The sequence below is a fragment of the Loxodonta africana genome, chromosome 4 (assembly GCF_030014295.1).
Source record: "Loxodonta africana isolate mLoxAfr1 chromosome 4, mLoxAfr1.hap2, whole genome shotgun sequence".
NCBI classification, from domain to species: Eukaryota; Metazoa; Chordata; class Mammalia; order Proboscidea; family Elephantidae; genus Loxodonta; species Loxodonta africana.
In genome coordinates this window covers 119,265,880-119,283,668 of record NC_087345.1, presented here as the reverse complement: position 1 = coordinate 119,283,668, position 17,789 = coordinate 119,265,880, and the positions used below count along the sequence as shown (strand labels likewise).

At 35.6% G+C, this 17,789-nt stretch overlaps 1 protein-coding gene across 24 annotated transcripts in view; it reads left to right on the top strand.

The window, feature by feature from the left end:
* Nucleotides 1-17,789, top strand: part of PLEKHA5 (pleckstrin homology domain containing A5) — a 258,711-nt gene that overhangs the window by 163,063 nt on the left and 77,859 nt on the right. For 23 of the 24 annotated variants that reach the window (XM_064284534.1, XM_064284509.1, XM_064284508.1 and 20 more), the window contains 4 exons: nt 27-131; nt 7,426-7,498; nt 11,843-11,943; nt 14,240-14,355. In XM_064284534.1, coding sequence (XP_064140604.1) covers nt 27-131; nt 7,426-7,498; nt 11,843-11,943; nt 14,240-14,355 — 395 coding nt within the window. Of the gene's footprint in view, nt 1-26; nt 132-832; nt 7,503-11,842; nt 11,944-14,239; nt 14,356-17,789 lie in introns of those variants that run through there. The other variant, XM_064284527.1, reaches the window with a different exon arrangement.

Genomic DNA, 17,789 nt, shown 5'->3' with positions numbered 1-17,789 from the left:
AATGCCACACTTTCTATCCTATTTAGACTTCACGAGCTTCAAAAAAAGTTCATAATTTTGGAAAGAGGTCGAACTCAATTAAAAGGAATCCTAACGCACCAGTGGTGAGACGAGGTTGGCTTTATAAACAGGTATTTTTTTTCCTCCAATTTGATATGAAACAAAGAACAGAGTCAAAAAGAACCTTTTAAGCTGAATGTATCTAAGACAATAACATAAAATGCCAAAAGAGCTGTAATATTATAGTCACCCAGATTCTTTTACTACGTATTTTCCTTGAAGATTATTAGAGGAACAGTGAAGACAGAAAAGGGAGTGGACGTTACCTAGAACAGAGGTTGCTTGTGGGTGTTTGTTTGGGTTTTGCTCATCTTGCAGAAAAGAATGCCCACCTGGCAGTTCTTCCTAACTACTTTATTTCATAAAAATCAGGCTCAAGCAAAGTTACAATTTTAATAAAAATTATATTTCCTTATTTCTAGATTTAAAATTAAATATATACTCTATGAAAATGTTGGGAAAAGCATGGTAAAATTATCCAGATAGAAGTATTATTAAAAAATTTCAGAGTGGAAAAATACATATATAAGGGTATTGTTCATTTTTCTATTCATGCAAAAAAAAAATCACAGAAATGTATAATTATATAGAGAAATCTTATCATAATTTGATCTTTTTCTGATAATGCATCACTAGTGTTTCTCAGTGATTATATTTTACTATAATCCAGAAAGTACTGCTTGCTTCTATACTCTTAGGCTGCTCGCTCTTTCTCTTAAGTTTTTATGTTGTTTGTTTATTTAATTTTACTTTTTCTTCTTTGACTGTTTAGGGAGGATTCATATTGTTTATATTGACTGGAAAGCCTGATAAGTAAGCTTTTTTGGAACCTTATCATTAATTTTGGTTGTATGTAAGGATGTATGTATTTTACCCCCTTGGACTTTATAACATCTCTTTTGACTACTTGGAGACTATTGTTTTCATTTTTACTTTCTAACTTACAGCTGGAATAACCAGAAAACTGAGATGGTACACTCAGCATTCAGGGCCTTTATCTGTCTTTTCTCTGTCTCTGCTCCTGCATATGTACAGATGATACAGAAGAAGTTAAATATCAGTTCATTGGTGTTGCTAACTTATTCTGTTAAATATTGTTAATTGTTCTCAAATGACGTAGTAATTTTTATTCATTAAAAATCATAATGAAATCTGTCAGAAGAGATAAAGATGCCATTATGTAATGATAAAAGGGTTATAGTTAATCAAGGAGATTGAACAATCCCAAATGTATATGCAGCCAACATTGGAACACCTAAATATATAATGCAAACACAGATAGAATTGAAGGGAGAAATAGATAGTACTACAGTAATAGTTGGAGATGTCAGTACACCACTTTCACTATTGGACAGAAAATCTAGATAGATGATCAAAAAGGAAACAGAGAACCTGAATGACACTATAAACCAACTAGACTTAAGAAACATATACAGAACATTTCACCCCAAAACAGCACAATATACATTCAGCTCACAGTGTACACTCAGCTCCAGTACACATGGATATTCTCCAGGATAGACCACATTTTAGGTCACAAAAAAAGTCTTGATAAATTTGAAAAGGTGGAAATCATAGAAAGTATTTTCTCTGACCACAACAGAGTAAAGCTGCAAATCAATAACAGGAAAAGAAACTTGGAAAATACACAAACATGGAAATTAAACACCACACTATTAAACTACCAGTGGGTCAAGAAATTGGAATCGACTCAACAGCACTGGGTTTTTGGGTCAAGAAAGAATCAAAAGAGAAATCACAAATTTCCTAGAGTCAAAGGAAAATGAAAGCACAACATACCAAAATTTATGGGATGCAATGAAGGCAGCACTCAGAGGGAAACTTACAGCAATAAATGCCTACATGAGGTAAGAAGAAAGATCTCAAATCAGCAGTCTAACTTGACAACTCCAGGAACTAGAAAGAGAAGAGCAAACTAAGTCTAAACCTACAAGAAAAAAAGAACTAACAAAGATCAAATCAGAGATAAAATTGAAAACAGAAAAACAGTAAAGTCAATAAAACCAGAAGTTAGTTCTTTGAAAAGATCATTAAAATGGACAGAACTTTAGCTAGACTGACAAATAAAGAAAAGAGAAAATGCAAATAATCAAAATTAAAAAACGAAAGGGGACATTAAAAATGACTAGATAGAAATAAAGAGAATTATGACAGAATATTACAAACAACTGTATGGCAACAAACTAGATACCTAGATGAAAGGGACACATTCTTAGAAGCACACTACCTGTATAAACTGACTCAAGAGGAAACAGAAAGCCTCAACAAACTGATAACAAGTAAAGAGATTGAATCAGTGATCAAAAACCTCCCAAAAAAAAGTCCTAGACCAGATGGCCTTACTGGGGAATTCTACCAAACATTTGGAAAAGAGTTGACACCAATACTGTTTAAACTCTTCCAAAAGATAGAGAAGGAAGGAGTACTCTCTAATTCATTCTGTGAAGCAAATATAACCCTAATACGCAAACCAGAGACTCTAAGAAAAAAAGAAGAAACTACAGGCCAATATCTCTTATGAATTTAGATGCAGAAATGCTCAACAAAATACTAGCAAACAAAATCCAACAACGTATTAAAAGATTCATACACCATGACCAGCTGGGATTTATTCCAGGAGTGTAGGGTGTTTCAGTATTAGAAAATCAATCAACATAATACACCACATCAATAGAACAAAGGAAGAAAACCACATGATCATCTCTATGGATGCAGAAAAAGCATCTGATAAGATCTAACACCCTTTCTTGATGAAAACCCTAAAGAAGATTGGAATAGAAGGGAAATTCCTCAGCATGATTTAGGGCATATATGAAAAGCCAACAGCCAACATCATACTTAATGGAGAAAGACTGAAAGCTATCTGCTTTCAATTGGGAACAAGACAAGGGTATCCACTCTCACCACTTTTGTTCAATATTTTATTAGAAGTCCTAGCCAGAGTAATAAGACAAGAAAAGAAATAAAAGATATCCAGCTTGGAAGAAAAAAAAAAACCAAACCTGTTGCTGTTGAGTCGATTCCGACTCCTAGCAGCCCTATAGGACAGAGTAGAACTTCCCCATAGAGTTTCCAAGGTTGCCTGGTAGATTCGAGCTGCCAGCCTTTTGGTTAGCAGTCGTAGCACTTAACCACTATGCCACCAGGGTTTCCCAGCTTGGAAAAGAAGTAGTAAAATTATCTCTATTTGTGGATGATATGATCCTATGTATAGAAAATCCCAAAGAGTCAACAAGAAGACTTCTATAGCTAATAGAGGAATTTAGCAAAGTTGGAGGGTACCTGGTCAATAAGCAAAAATTAGTTGGGTTACTGTACGTCAGCAACGAGAAATCTGAAAAGGAAATTAGGGAAACAATTCCATTTACTATAGCATCTAAGAGAATAAAACACCTAGGGATAAATCTAACCAGGAACGTGAAAGACTTATACAATGAAAACTATAAAACACTGCAGCAAAAGATTTAAGAAGACTTAGATAAGTGCAAAGAAGTTCCATGTGCGTGGATTGGAAGACTTAATATTGTTAAGATGTCAGTACTACATAAAGCAATCTGTAGATATCAATGCAATCCTGATCAAAATTCCAAAAACCTTCTTTACAGAAATAGAAAAACCAATCCTCAACTTTATGTTGAATGTCAAGAGGCCCCAAATAGCCAACACAATGTCAAAAGACAAGAACAAAGTAGAAGGACTCATACTAAAACATACTATACAATTACAGTAATAGAAACATCCTGGTACTGGTGTAACAACAGACACATAGACCAATGGAGTACAATTGAGAAGCCAGAAATAAACCCACACATCTTTGCTAAACTGATTTTTTACAAGGATGCTAAGTCCATCCGATGGCGAAAGAAGAGTCTCTTCAATAAACGGTACTGGGAAAATTGGATTTCCACATGGAGACAAATGAAGGAGGATCCATGCTTCCCACCATATACAACAACAAATTCAAAATGGGTTAAGGACCTAAATGTGCCAACTAAAACCATGCATTCTTAGAAGAACAAGCAGGGGCAGCACTGTCAGGCCTAGTTTTCAACAATGAATTATCTAATATAATAAAAGCAAAAGAGCAAAAGACAAAATAAATGGGAACCTATAAAAATTAAAAACTTTTGTTTGTCAAAAGATTTTACAAAAAAAGTGAACAGACAAGCTACTGAGTGGGAGAAAACTGTATGTCTGACAAGAATCTAATAACCAGAATATACATAAAACTTTGACAACTTGACAACAAAAAGACAAATCAATCATAAAATAAGCAAAGGCCTTGAGTAGACATTTCACCAAACAGAACATTAAAATGGCCACCAGGCACATGAAAAGATGCTCAGCGTCATTAGCCATCAGAGAATAGCAAATCAAAACCAAACTGAGATACTATTTCACTCCCACTAGGGTGGCCAGGAAGCCCTGGTAGTGTATTGATTAAAGGCTACACCTGCTAACCGAAAGGTCAGCAGTTCAAATCTACCGGGCACTCCTTCAAAACTCAATGGGGCAGTTCTTCTCTGTCCTGTAGGGTCAGCATGAGTCAGAATCAACTTGACAGCAGTGGGTTTTAAGATGGCTAAGATTTTTTAAGATAAACAAAAACACAAAATAACAAATGTTAGCAAGGATGTGGGGAAATTGAAACCCTTATCCATTGCTAGTAGGAATGCAAAATGGTACAGCCATTGTGGAAAGCAGTGTGGAGGTTCCTCAAAAAAACTATAAACATAGAACTACCATAAAAAAAAAAAAACCATATGACCCATCAATTCCACTCCTAGATATATACCCAAAAGACTTGAAAGCAGAGATTCAGAAAGAGACTTGGCCGTAAATATTCATTGCAGCACTAATCACAATAGCCAAAAGGTAGAAACAACCTAAACGCCCATCAGCAGATGAATGGATAAACAAAACATGATACATACATACAGTGGGATACTACTCAGCCAGGAGGAGAAGTGAATTATTGATACATGCTAGAGTGTGGATGGAGCTTGAAGGCATTATGCTGAACAAAATAATGCAGTCACAAAAGGACAAATATTATTTGACTTCACTTATATGAAAAAAAAAAAAAACAAGAAAAGGCTAATGAGACCAGAGTTTATTAGTGGTTACCAGGGGCAGAAGGGAGGGGGAAAAGGGGGCTGACGGTAGTGGAAAAATCACATTAAGGGTAGAGTTGCACAGCCAATTATTGTAATTGCTGTCAATAAGTTATACATACATAAAAAGTTGTATTGGCAAAAGTGTGAGATATGAGTAGCTGCTGAGGCTGCTTATGTACAACCACACACCTCATGAGATTTGGTTCCTTGGTTTGAAGGTTTAAGGTCATAGGTTCATGGGACATCCCAGTTAATTGATTTAGTAATGTATTTAGTGCTTCTGTTCTACCTTCTAGTTCATTGCATAGTGCCAAGGGTCTTAAAATCTTGCAAGGGGCCATCCAAGGCACAACAGTTGGTCTCCAGTCACCTGGAGCAATAGAGGAAAGAGAGTCAGAAATACGATATGTGGCTAATTGCCTCCATGAACAACTGCCTCCTTTGCCATGAAACCAGAACTGGATGGCACCTGGGTACCATCGACAGGAGGGAAATGTAGAGCAGAACTTCAGATTTTCATAAACTCTAGACTTTCCAGAGCCATGGAGGCTGGATGAACCCCTGAAAATATTGCCTTGAGATAATACCCAAAAATATCCCCTGAAGTCATTTTAAAACTATAGTTTAAATAGTGAAAAAGGCCTGCCTTGGGCATTGTGCTCTTTTAAGGTCTATCTGTATGGGGTCAAGTTGACAACAGCAATTTGAAAGATTAGATAGGAATCTTAGGGGGTTGATGTTGATGTTACTGAGTTGATGTTACTGATGAAGAAACAACTCAGAAAAGCAGGGCAAGAAGGTTTGCACAACTGAAAGAATGCAGTCAGTGTTACTAAATTATACATGTAGAAACTGTTTATTAGTTTATGTTTTGCTGTGTATATTCTAAATAACAACAAAATAAATAAAATTAAAAAAAAAAAACTCATAATTGTCATGGTACATTCATTAGAGTTTGCTGCATCCCAAAATTGGGTGACAGCCAAACTATTTCAAGAGAGCTACCATCTGTACTTGAGCCCTGGTGGCGCAGTGTTTGAGAGCTCAAGCTGCTAGCCAAAAGCCAAAAGCCAAAAGGTAGGCAGTCCAAATCCACCAGCCGCTCCTTGGAAACTCTGTGGGGCAGTTCTGCCTTGTCCTATGGGGTCACCATACTATGAGTCAGAACTGACTGGACAGCAATGGGCTTAGGTTTTCGGTATCATCTATTCTGGAGCCCTAGTGGCGCAGTGGTTAAGAGCTCAGCTGCTAACCAAAAGGTTGGTAGTTCAAATCCACCAGCTACTCCTTGGAAACCCTGTGGGGCAGCTCTACTCTGTCCTGTAGAGTTGACGTGAGTTGGAAATGACTCGACGGCAGTAGAATCATCTACGCTAAAAAAAAGAATATAGGTAAGAAGTGAAAAATACCATATACCATTTAATTTTTTGTCCTTTCCTTGGTGTGGCTGTCAATTTTAGGGACAAATCTTTTACTTAGATTTTTTACCCATACAGTTTCTGTAGTTGTAAAACCATTATTAGATGATGGTCACAACTAGAAATAAACCATATTAATCGTTGTACATCCAAACTGACCTCTTTTTTCCTTTTAGTTTTAATATTTAATTTTCTCTTGCAATTTTGCTTTATTGCATGGGAGAAGATAACTTTTATTAACAATATAATTTTGTTTGAGCCTGATGTTTATGAACTAAATTAGTTCCACCAAATAGGCACCGTCTTCTGCAAGATAGGCAAACCCAAACTAGGTACATAAGAAGAAAAAAATGTTGATGAAATGTATTTGTATTTTAAGATTACTTTTTATTCACAGTCATTTTAAATCACATTACCTTTGAAATAATTTCACTTCCTATACTTTCTTTCTTGTTCAAGATTAACATTTTTATTAAATCTGGTCTACCAGAATGCACACACTGCTGCAGCATTACATTATCCTCATGTTAGTAGACATGTGTGTTCAGAAGAGTGAATTTCAAATTACTTACAAAAACGAAACTGAATTAAATTGCTTCAGCGGTATTTCCTTGTCATTGCAGTATTACTCTTCAGAGACCAATATACTTGGAAATACTCAGAAAATGATGCAAATCCCTAGAAAACTAGCTCCAAAATTTCGATTAGCCATTTAGTTATGTTCCCATTTTAAATAAATGTAACAGAAGTCAATTTAATTGTCTGAAATTAAAAAAAAAAAAATTCTTAAATATGTTGATTTAATGCAGGACAGTACTGGCATGAAGCTGTGGAAGAAACGATGGTTTGTGCTTTCTGACCTTTGCCTCTTTTATTACAGAGGTGAGTTGACCATAGATTGTATTCCTGTTTTATTTGATAATTGCAATTCGACAATATGTTCAGCAGTAGACACTTTTTTTATTCCTGGTGCTTCAGGTGGAGCTTTACATAGCAAATTAGTTTCTCATTCAGCAATTTATACAGATTGTTTTCTGATATTGGTTGCAATCCCTACAATATGTCAACACTCTTCCCTTCTGTACCGATTCCCCTTTCCATATGTCCATTTTTCCTGTTTCTTCCTAGCTTCTCATCACTGCTTTTGGGCAGGCGTTGGTCTCATATACATGATTGAACTAAGAAGCACATTCTTCACATGTGTTATTGTTCTATAAAAAACCAAAAACCAAACCTAGTGCTGTCGAGTCGATTCCGACTCATAGCGACCCTATAGCACAGAGAACTGCCCCATAGAGTTTCCAAGGAGCGCCTGGCCGATTTGAACTGCTGACCCTTATGGTTAGCAGCCGTAGCACTTAACCCCACTACGCCACCAGGATTTCCAATAGACCTGTCTAATCTTTGGCTGAAGGTTGAACTTCAGGAGTGGACACTTTTTAAGGAAACAGTTTTACAACTTTTTGCTATTTTGTTATCCACAAATAGTATCAAGAAAATCTTTCCTTTGTAGACATGTGATTCTGAGTAATTGAACTTTGACCCAGACAGTTTAGTGCTTTCAAGTACATTAGTCTGAGTTTTGGTCCAGTTTCTGTAATCTAATTGTGTTAATCTGATTTGTTCTGTGTAAAGAGCATATGGGCCTTTGCTCTATAATGCTATCCTTGAATTCATACTAGTTGGATGAGATTCCTTTGACATGTCAGCTTTGTCAGCCCTAGCTCTGGGTCACCTAGTTTTGCTCTGCAGCAAATAATTTTAGAGCATCGTGGACTATTACGGCATATCGGCAAGTGAAAAAAATAAATTGCGGAGAAATGTGTTTAGTACGGTCCCATTAAAAAATGATAACAGTTACAATGACAGCCTTCTCCGTCAAACGTGGATAAAGTTGTGGTAGGGACACATATCAGGCTGTTAATGTTGGTGGTGAGAAAATGTATCATCGTAGTTACAGACTAGCAGCCTTCATTTCTACAATATGGGTATCAAAAACTCCTATTTTTTAATGATTTCTAGTTAATATGTTATTGATTAATAAAATGTTAAATAAAAGTCCAAAGAAGATTTCTGTTCATGTGTCACGTGGATCTGTGAGGTACTGCAGAGTTGGTACCTGAGGACTGAAGGAGCACACAGGCACGGCCTCCAGAGAAGTCGGCTTCCGCTCTGATATAAAATCGTGAATCTGGACAATCTGTCCTTCTTCCCCAACTTAAGTCATTTGTCTGGTTGGAAACAGTCACTAAAGAATTAGACGGTCAGTCCATAAATAATAATTTATGACTTTTCTAAAAAAGTGTATCACAAGATGTGACAACGTTTTAGAACTGATTGCTAGTTTTTAAATTTACTTTGTGATAACACTCACAAAAAAAATTGTGGCAAAGATTTGTGATTATCAAAGCAGTATAAGGCATATTAACCTCTAAATTTCGGAATTAGTAGAATTGTATTCATCTGTTTCTTTTCCCTACAAATTGTGGTTGAGAAATTTTCTCCCCTGCAAATTGTGGTTCTGACTACTGGGTCGGAATTTGCCAACCCTATAAAATTTCATTTTGCCATAAAGATGTTGGCCCTGCTGCAGTTGTGGTATTATCTTTAGTTAGGTGCCAAGCTTACACTACAATGTTCCCACTCTTTCAGAATGTCAGGAGTTGGAACTCAGACATTATCCCTAAGCTGATAATTTATACTTTTCTCTTTTCCAGTCTGTTTATAGGCTATTTAGATCTTTAAATGAGAACAAGAAAATGCTTACTGTTTCTAATTTTTTTGATTTCTAATATAAAAAGTACTTAATGCTGTTTTGTAAAAAAAAAAAACATTGAAATTTCTGTTATTTGCCGGTGGTGGTGTTGCTCATGGAAGGGAGCTGCTTGTCCCTTTTGTTACAATAGAACCTAATTGGAAAAAAGTAAAGGTGACCTCAGAAGCCGTATTGAATATGAGAGCCTATGTTATTATCAACTACCTGCATTTTACATTCAATGTTATTTATTATTTTTAGTACAGTTCTCAAGACAAAAAGAATGTGAAAAAAAAAGAAAATATAGAGCAAACTATCGTTAGAAAGAAGTGTATTCTATTAATATATTTTCACTATTTTATCATGAGGAAATGTCTAAAATAAAAACAGTAGTTCACAGCTATCAGATTTTAGTGAGATGATCATAATAAAAAAAAATAGCTTGCCATTTATTGAGCATTTACTCCATGTTGGGCACTGCGCTGAGCACTTAGCATAGATTACCTATTTTATTCAAATCTCAGAGCCACCTGGCAGGGTAGGAAATTGTATTATGCCTATTTGAAGATGAAACTGAAGGACAAAGAGGTGGAATAGCTTGCCGGATGTCTTATAACTGGCAAATGACAGAGCCAGGATTTGAACCGAGGCACTCTGACTCCAGAGCCTGTACTAATATCATTAGTAATAATATTCCAGCCTACTAGTTATTTATTCAACTGTAATTATATGTAGTTCATGTCCTGTTAATCGCTGTTCTCTATACCAAAAATTTTTGCCCCCATTTGTATGTCTTCTTCTCTTACATTCAGAGAACAGTGGCCATCCTTTCATTTGTTCTGTATCTCTCAGAACATCTAGTATAATGATGATGCTGGTTTTTTGCCAGATTGATCCATGTTTTGCACAGAGGTTAAGAGCTTGACTGCTAACCTAAAGGTCAGCAGTTCAAATCCACCAGCCACTCCTTGGAAACCCTGTGGGGCAGTTCTACTCTGTCCTGTAGGGTCGCTGTGAGGAATCGACTCAACACCAACAGATTCCGTTTTTTGGGGTCCATGTTTTACAGATGTGGAAAATAATACAGGTCATTGCAGGGTTATTAATTGGCCGAATTTCAATATTGTCGTATCTCAGGGGATAGAGAGGCTCAAGGACAGGGAGAGTGTTGGGGTAACAGCCAGTCGGTGGAGCAGTAAGAACACATACAGCATTTATCTATTAAGTTCACCATGTTATATGGGTGCAGTTTGTGGTGCCCCAAAACAATTACAATAGTAACATCAAAGATCACTGATTACAGATAACCATAACATATAATAATGAAAAAGTTTGCAATATTGTGTAAATTACCAAAATGTGACACCGAGACACAAAGTGAGCACATGTTTTTGAAAGAATGGCACCAATAGACTTGCTTGATGCAGGATTGCCGCAGATCTTCCGTTTGTAAAAAATGCAATATCTATGAAGCGCAATAAAGAAGAGCACGATAAAGTGAGGTTTGCCTGTACTCTAGAAATGAAGGATGGGAAAATCCCTTGTTAAGTTTATGATAAAAAAAATTAATCAAACATGGCAAGCATAATAAAGAGTTATTTCCCATTTATGGTTTTTCTCATTGGTGAGTGCATCAGGCTGATGTACACCTTTATTAACTTGTCTTGTGGGTATATAAAAATGAAATATGTTTCAAATTTCATAAACATCTCTGCCACCAAGCAGTAAGTTAATGTGAATCTATGCTGTGCGAAGATTAATGTTTTGTCATTTTCTTAGGTATGTTGTATGTGTTTGCTTTGTAGGCTTAAAATTTATTCCCACAATTTTGTTATGTATCAGAATGACTGATAAAAGCAAACCTCCAAAGTTATATGTTTTAAAAAGCATATAATTTTCATAGCAAAGGGGAGTTCCCAGAAGGAGAATAGAAGATCCTGGGAGGAGTTAGGATAGGAAGATGATTTTCAGTAGCATCATTAGGGAAAATTTCACTGATAAGATATTTGAGCAAAGACTGAAGGATATGGCGAGGAAGCCATGCGTTTGTCTGGGTTTAGGATGTTGTACACTTAACTCCTACCAGAAGTATGATGGAATAATTTTGTTTTAACATTTCTTTGTTATTATTTAAGTGCTAAAATATTTTCAGGGATCACACGTGAAACAGCTTTGTAGAATGCAGTGTGTATGCCAAACAAATGTGTGCTGTTTTATGTCTAAATGACATTTTTCAACTTGTGGAAACAATATCCAGTTCGCTTAAGATTGGGGAGCTCATTTAAAGTAAAAGACTTCTGCTATTTGATATTTTCACTTAAAACCTTATAAAGACCTGCATAGTATCAATACTTGTATGTAATTCATTTTATTCCTGATCCTCATGATTCAGTCTAAGTAAATTCTGAGAAAATTTATTCTGCTTCGTGAAAACATTTAAAATTCTAATCAGAGGTTAAATTATCTCTTAGATGAAAAAGAAGAGGGTATCCTGGGAAGCATACTATTGCCTAGCTTTCAGATAGCTATGCTTACTACTGAGGATCACATTAATCGCAAATATGCTTTTAAGGTAAGGAAGTAGCCATGCTTTTTTATCATCTATTTGATGCTTGCATTGATTAAAATTGATATGGATCCATAGATTATTAGAGAGAGAGATTTCAGTTATAGAAGTGTTTATATTAAGTATTAATGGTGTTATGCTTATGCAGGAGAATCTCTCTTTAATTAGGAAGCACATGCTGAAATATGTAGGGGTCAAGTGTCTTCATGTCTGTATTTCTAAATGGTTTAGGGGGGTTATATATATATATATATCTCACATATATAGAAAAGCAAATATGTCAAAATGCTAATAATTGAATTATAGCTGTGAATATCCTGGTGATGGAGCCCTGGTGGTGCAGTGGTTAAATACTCAACTACTAACCAGAAGGTCAGTGGCTCAAACCCACCAGTTGCTCTGTGGGAGAAAGATGTGGCAGTCTGCGTCCATAAAGATTTACAGCCTTGGAACCCCTATGGGGCAATTCTGCTCTGTCGTAAGGGTCGCTGTGAGTCAGAATAATTGGAAAGATGTTCTTGAGTCTAAGCACATCATTATCGTGAGGTACTTTTCAGAGAATATTGAAAGTCAGAGCTTAAATCTGCTGTTATTAAATCCACGCAGACCCAAGACCCCCTTTCTTGACTAACTGCGCACTCATCTCTGTGGTATTGTTGGCTTGTGGAACAACTCTAAGTCAGAGGCCGCTTTAATGTTAAGCTGGTTATTTTTTGTTTTCAAATACCATGCTGCATTCTTTGCTTTATGATTATGGCTAAAATAAAATTAGAGGCCACCTTTTTTTTTTTTTTTTTTTTAAGTCAGTGTTAAATTAGGAACTCTAAAGGTTTTTTTTAAAGGGTCTAATGTAGAAATTTCATTTTAAGGAAAAGAGAGGAAATAAGGGTAACATGCAGTGATATCACACACTAGAATTTTTATAAAGTAGTAATTAAAGTGATCATGTGTGTTAAGAATATTTTCTCTGTAATTATTTAGTTTAATTTTCATTTTATTTTATGACAAGAACAGTAATTTTTGTTTCAAATTCTCTCCTCCGTGGTTTCGTTTCCTCTGAATTTATGAGCCACTTTTACTTCTCAAGTCTGTTGACATTAACACTACTGATTATCAAAATGGTAAGTAGAAAATTCTTAGACAGTTGTTGATAGTTATTTTGATCACTGTGTTTATTGAATTATACCCTGATTTCTTTCTAAAAGGAATTTGAAGCAGCTCTTTTGACATCGTAGGTAAGATCTCAAGAGTAAAGTGTGTGGTTCCAGGTTTATTCCTCTTCCCTTTTTGTGTTTAGCAGATTAACTACGTATTTACTGCTCTTACCTCATAATGTGCTGAAATGAACTTTGGTTGTTTTTCCTTGCCTTTGAGTGTCTGCTAGGAAATTGTCACAGGCATTTTAAAATGAAAATTAAGAATGCTTGTCCCATGGAATTCCCCACATCAGCCTTTTTTTCTTCTTTGACACAGTCACTGCCGCTGCCAAGAGAGGCCTCTAGACGTGTGCCCATCATTGCCATGTCAGAGCAGGGTGAAGATGGGCATTCGGTGCTTACACTTTGTGTAGCAGCTTCTCTTCAGCATCTTCTTTATTTTGTCTCCTTTCTGTTTTCTCTGGTCTAGAGGTAGAACGAACTACCATAAAGAAAAAACATCAAAATGACTTAACTACTTACCAGTAATTAGTCCTTTTTCATCTTGAAGCCAAAATGTTTACAGTCTAACCCTGAAGCTTGAAAGGAAAAGCTAAAAGTGAATACCACTTTGGATCATTTCTAAGTCTTGTATATGTATAGCTGTATGTTTTCCTCACAAAATAGCTGTACAGACAAAATATTTCATAGCAGCACCTTTAAGTACTAAGGAATTGCTAACACGAGGGGGAAATGTTATGACACGTGCATTTCAGTTCTCTTGCTGATTGCTGTGGAACACTGTTCTCGAACAAAGAGATGTGAATTGCAGTAAATGAAAATTGCTAGGGATGTGAACATGTAACAGTTGCCACTCGGTGCTTCATTTCTTACCTCCTTCCCTCGCCACACACAATTTTCTTTTTTTTACACTTTAGAGTAGACATAACTAAAAAAGGATAAAATTAGGAGAAAAAAATATTACTTATGTCTTTTTCAGGATTGTTTTATATTTTTCTAAAGTCATTTCTGAATCTGTGTACGAAGTCTACTTTCTTTAAAATTTGATAGTAATGATATATGTAAGAAAACCACTTAACTTTTTTCTTTTTCTTTTACAGAAATTCCCTATTTTCGTTTAAAATGATGGTGTCATTTTCAATCAGGCAGCCCATCCAAACATGCGGACCTATTATTTCTGCACTGATACAGGAAAGGAAATGGAATTGTGGATGAAGGCCATGTTAGATGCTGCTCTCGTGCAGACAGAGCCTGTGAGAAGGTAAAGGCTTGTAGGGAAAAGAATGGTGATCTCCACTTATGTTTTACTCCATTCCCTGCAAGTTTATGTCATTCTCATAGTACCTATCATTTTAATAGTCATGATATGAAATAACTTATTCCTCAGAAAAGTCTTGTTCTATGTTAAATTAATATACCTTTAGTAGTTTTAGGTACACCTGCGTTTTTTTTTCCACCTTTACTCATTTTCACCTATCTGTGTACTGGGATGAATCTAGAATTCTAACATTCAAACCGAATGTTCTTTCTTCTTACAGAATTACCTTTAATTTCAGGTAAGTACATTTTTAATTGTTATCTGAAACCACAAATTTTTATCAGTTAAGACAGTGCTTTTTAAGATCCTACATCTTAGAAAAGAATTTTTCGTGAAGCGTAATTCGTATTTTTGTATTAGGTTATCTGTTTTCAAAGTTTAACAAATTGCAATCATAAATTTTCTTCAACATTTTCTAGTCATTTGATTGTTTTTATGATGAATGCTTTCAGAAAATAGTTCATCAAGCATTTCAATTATTTCTGAGGGTGTATAATTCTTGATATTTTCTTGCCTTTGAAACTCCGATACTCAGATTCCTTGACAATATAGTTAAGTACTGTTAAAATTTTCTAAGTGTGATGTCTTTCTCTGCTTAAACATATGAATTATTACAGTATTATATTAAGAACTTATAAAAAAATTGTTTCTAAAACTACATAAATAGAACCTGAGTAACATACTTTTTTAAAAAAGTCTTTTAGTTTGTGGATTGAAGGACTCAAGTTGATGCTATATAAGTATATTGTTGTATGCCGTTGAGCTGATTCCAGCTCTTAGCGACCTGTATGCCAAAGTAGAACTACCCCATAGGATGTCCTAAGCTGTAATCTTTTTAGGAGCAGATCACCAAGTCTTTTCTCCCACTCAGTGGCTCGTGGGCTCGAACCGCAGACTTTCAGTTAGCCAGCTGAGTGCTTAACCATTGTCCCACCAGGGCTCCTGTATATATTAGGCTTATTTTGTTAAATACTGAGTCCAAATCAACTTAACCTCTCACTGTAATTAAAGTTGGAGAAAAGCAGGCAGACAAAAGAAGAGAAGACCCAGGATTGAACTCTAGGACGCTTATTTTTAAAAAGCCACCCAATCATATGCTTGTTCTAGATTGAGAGCTAATAGAAGGCAAATCTACTTTTGGAACTCATATGTAAAAATTGCCTGAATGAATTTAAAGGTGAGGTAATTATCACTGATAACTGGAGAAAATACGTAGATTAAAAAGAATTAATTGAAAATCCTGGATAGTTTCAACTTCAGAACAGATTTTTTAGGAATTGTTAAGAACACAGAAGTCAGTGTGGTAACTAAAATATTTGATTTCCTGAAATTCTTACTATTGTATGTTGTACTTTCCTCAGGTTTTTCAACTTATTTCCACTTAGCATTCTGAAAACTAGTATCCATAATTTGGAGTGAGAAAGATGATAGTCAAATTTTGCGTTAGACTCCTGGCAGCCTGCTAGGTTGATTATATGCTCATATCAATTTTCAGCCAATTATGTTGATGTAATTTGCTTTGTTAGCCAGTAATTATTGATTGTCCCCTGCCTTGTGTCAGGCACTGTTTTCCTATAGAAACTATGTCATTTATTCCACTCCTAGCCATTGGCGTTTTTACCCTGCCCCGCTATGAGTCGAAATCGACTCGACGGCACTGGGTATTAGTTTTTAGTCATTCAAATCAAAGGCACCTAATTATTGTAATATTTCATAAGTGATAGGGGAGTTTGTTTAGTTTTAAGGCTATAGCTTCTCTTCCCTGTATGGTTAGAATACTTACAAATGTTTAATAAGGTATATCATCTAGAAGATAAAGCATCTAGCTTTTTATTTGATAGTTCATTTCTTCTAAATTCGTAAAATATTTCATCTATGAGGTGCAATATCAAAGTCCCTTACTATGGATATCATTGATGGCATAAAAGAAATTTAATCATAGTATACCTTCTCTGGATAATTTCTGTTCGCAGCATCACTATTTTAATTTTCTGGTATTTCAGTATACTTATTGCAATAATTTTAAAATGTCTCTTTTTAAAATTAGATCACAAGCTTTACCTTATTTATATTACAGTAGCGTAATTTCTGGAACCCTGATAGTGCAGTGGTTAAGAGTTACAGCTGCTAACCAAGAGGTCAGCAGTTCGAATTCACCATCCACTCCTTGGAAACCTTATAGGACAGTTCTACTCTGTCCTGTAGGGTCGCTATGAGTCAGAATCAACTCAACAACGGGTTTAGCATAATTTCTGAATGAATTTTCTTACATTCAGAGAAAAGTCAGCATATGTGTCTTTTTACTTTATATCTCTTAAATGATAAATCCTTGGAAAAATCAAGGGAAAAAAAGGCATTGCTACTCTAACCTCCCCTTCCCATATTTAGGAAAGGGATAAATTTGCTTTCAGAGTAAATTTTCAATGACTTTTATAAGCTCTACAGTATAATTTTTAAGATATCATTATTCCTGCCACAGCACCAAGGTCAGCAAATAGTTTTTTCCCCTCCTGTTTAAGGGCATCTCAATTCTTCCCCACAACATTTGTGGTAGCCAGATTATCGGTGTGTCAGAAAATTGGCATAAACTGACAGGTTAAATTTAAATCCCAGCATATGCTTGAAGAACAAATTATTGCTTAGATAGTGGTTCATAAAGTAGATACCTCATTAGAGTGGAAGCATTTGATTTGAAATCTTTAGTCCAGATTCCTAGTTAAGGTACTATCCAAAGGAGATAAGGATTTGCGGGAATGCATGTGACCAAACATTTCAGGTACTACCACAGAAGAATATCATCAAGGAAGCAGGCATTAACTAATTTTATCTTTCAAGAAAAAGAAGCTCCTCAACCTATCTCAGTAAACTTTCTCAGTGTCAAATATTGCTTCTAATCTGGAAGCTGTGGTTTATATCTAACCTAAATCATTCTTGCTACAGTTTATTCTTATTTCTATTTCTTCTCTAGTCTTATTTGGAAATGAAAAATACTGGCTCATTGGATAGTCTTTACCTTCTACTCCAAGAAAAATAATCATATTTCTTCTCATCTTTTCCTCACTGATCATATTCCACACTAGCGTGCACACACGTATGTGTTGTACATACATCACTAAAGTTGGCTCCAGTACCGTACTTAGGATCTGGTAGAAGCATTATTGTGTATTCAGATGTGGAGAGGCCTCCCAAAGCGACATGGTCTTCATAAGTTCTGAACAAGTTAAGATCAGATATTCAGCTTGGTCTTGTCGTGGCCTGGTTTAGGAAAGCTGATTCTCATCAAAAAGACCTAGATATAGCAACTGGAATGGTGATGTACAGTGAGCAATAAAACCGTCAAGTGGTCCAGACATACACTTCTATCTAGCACATTCTTC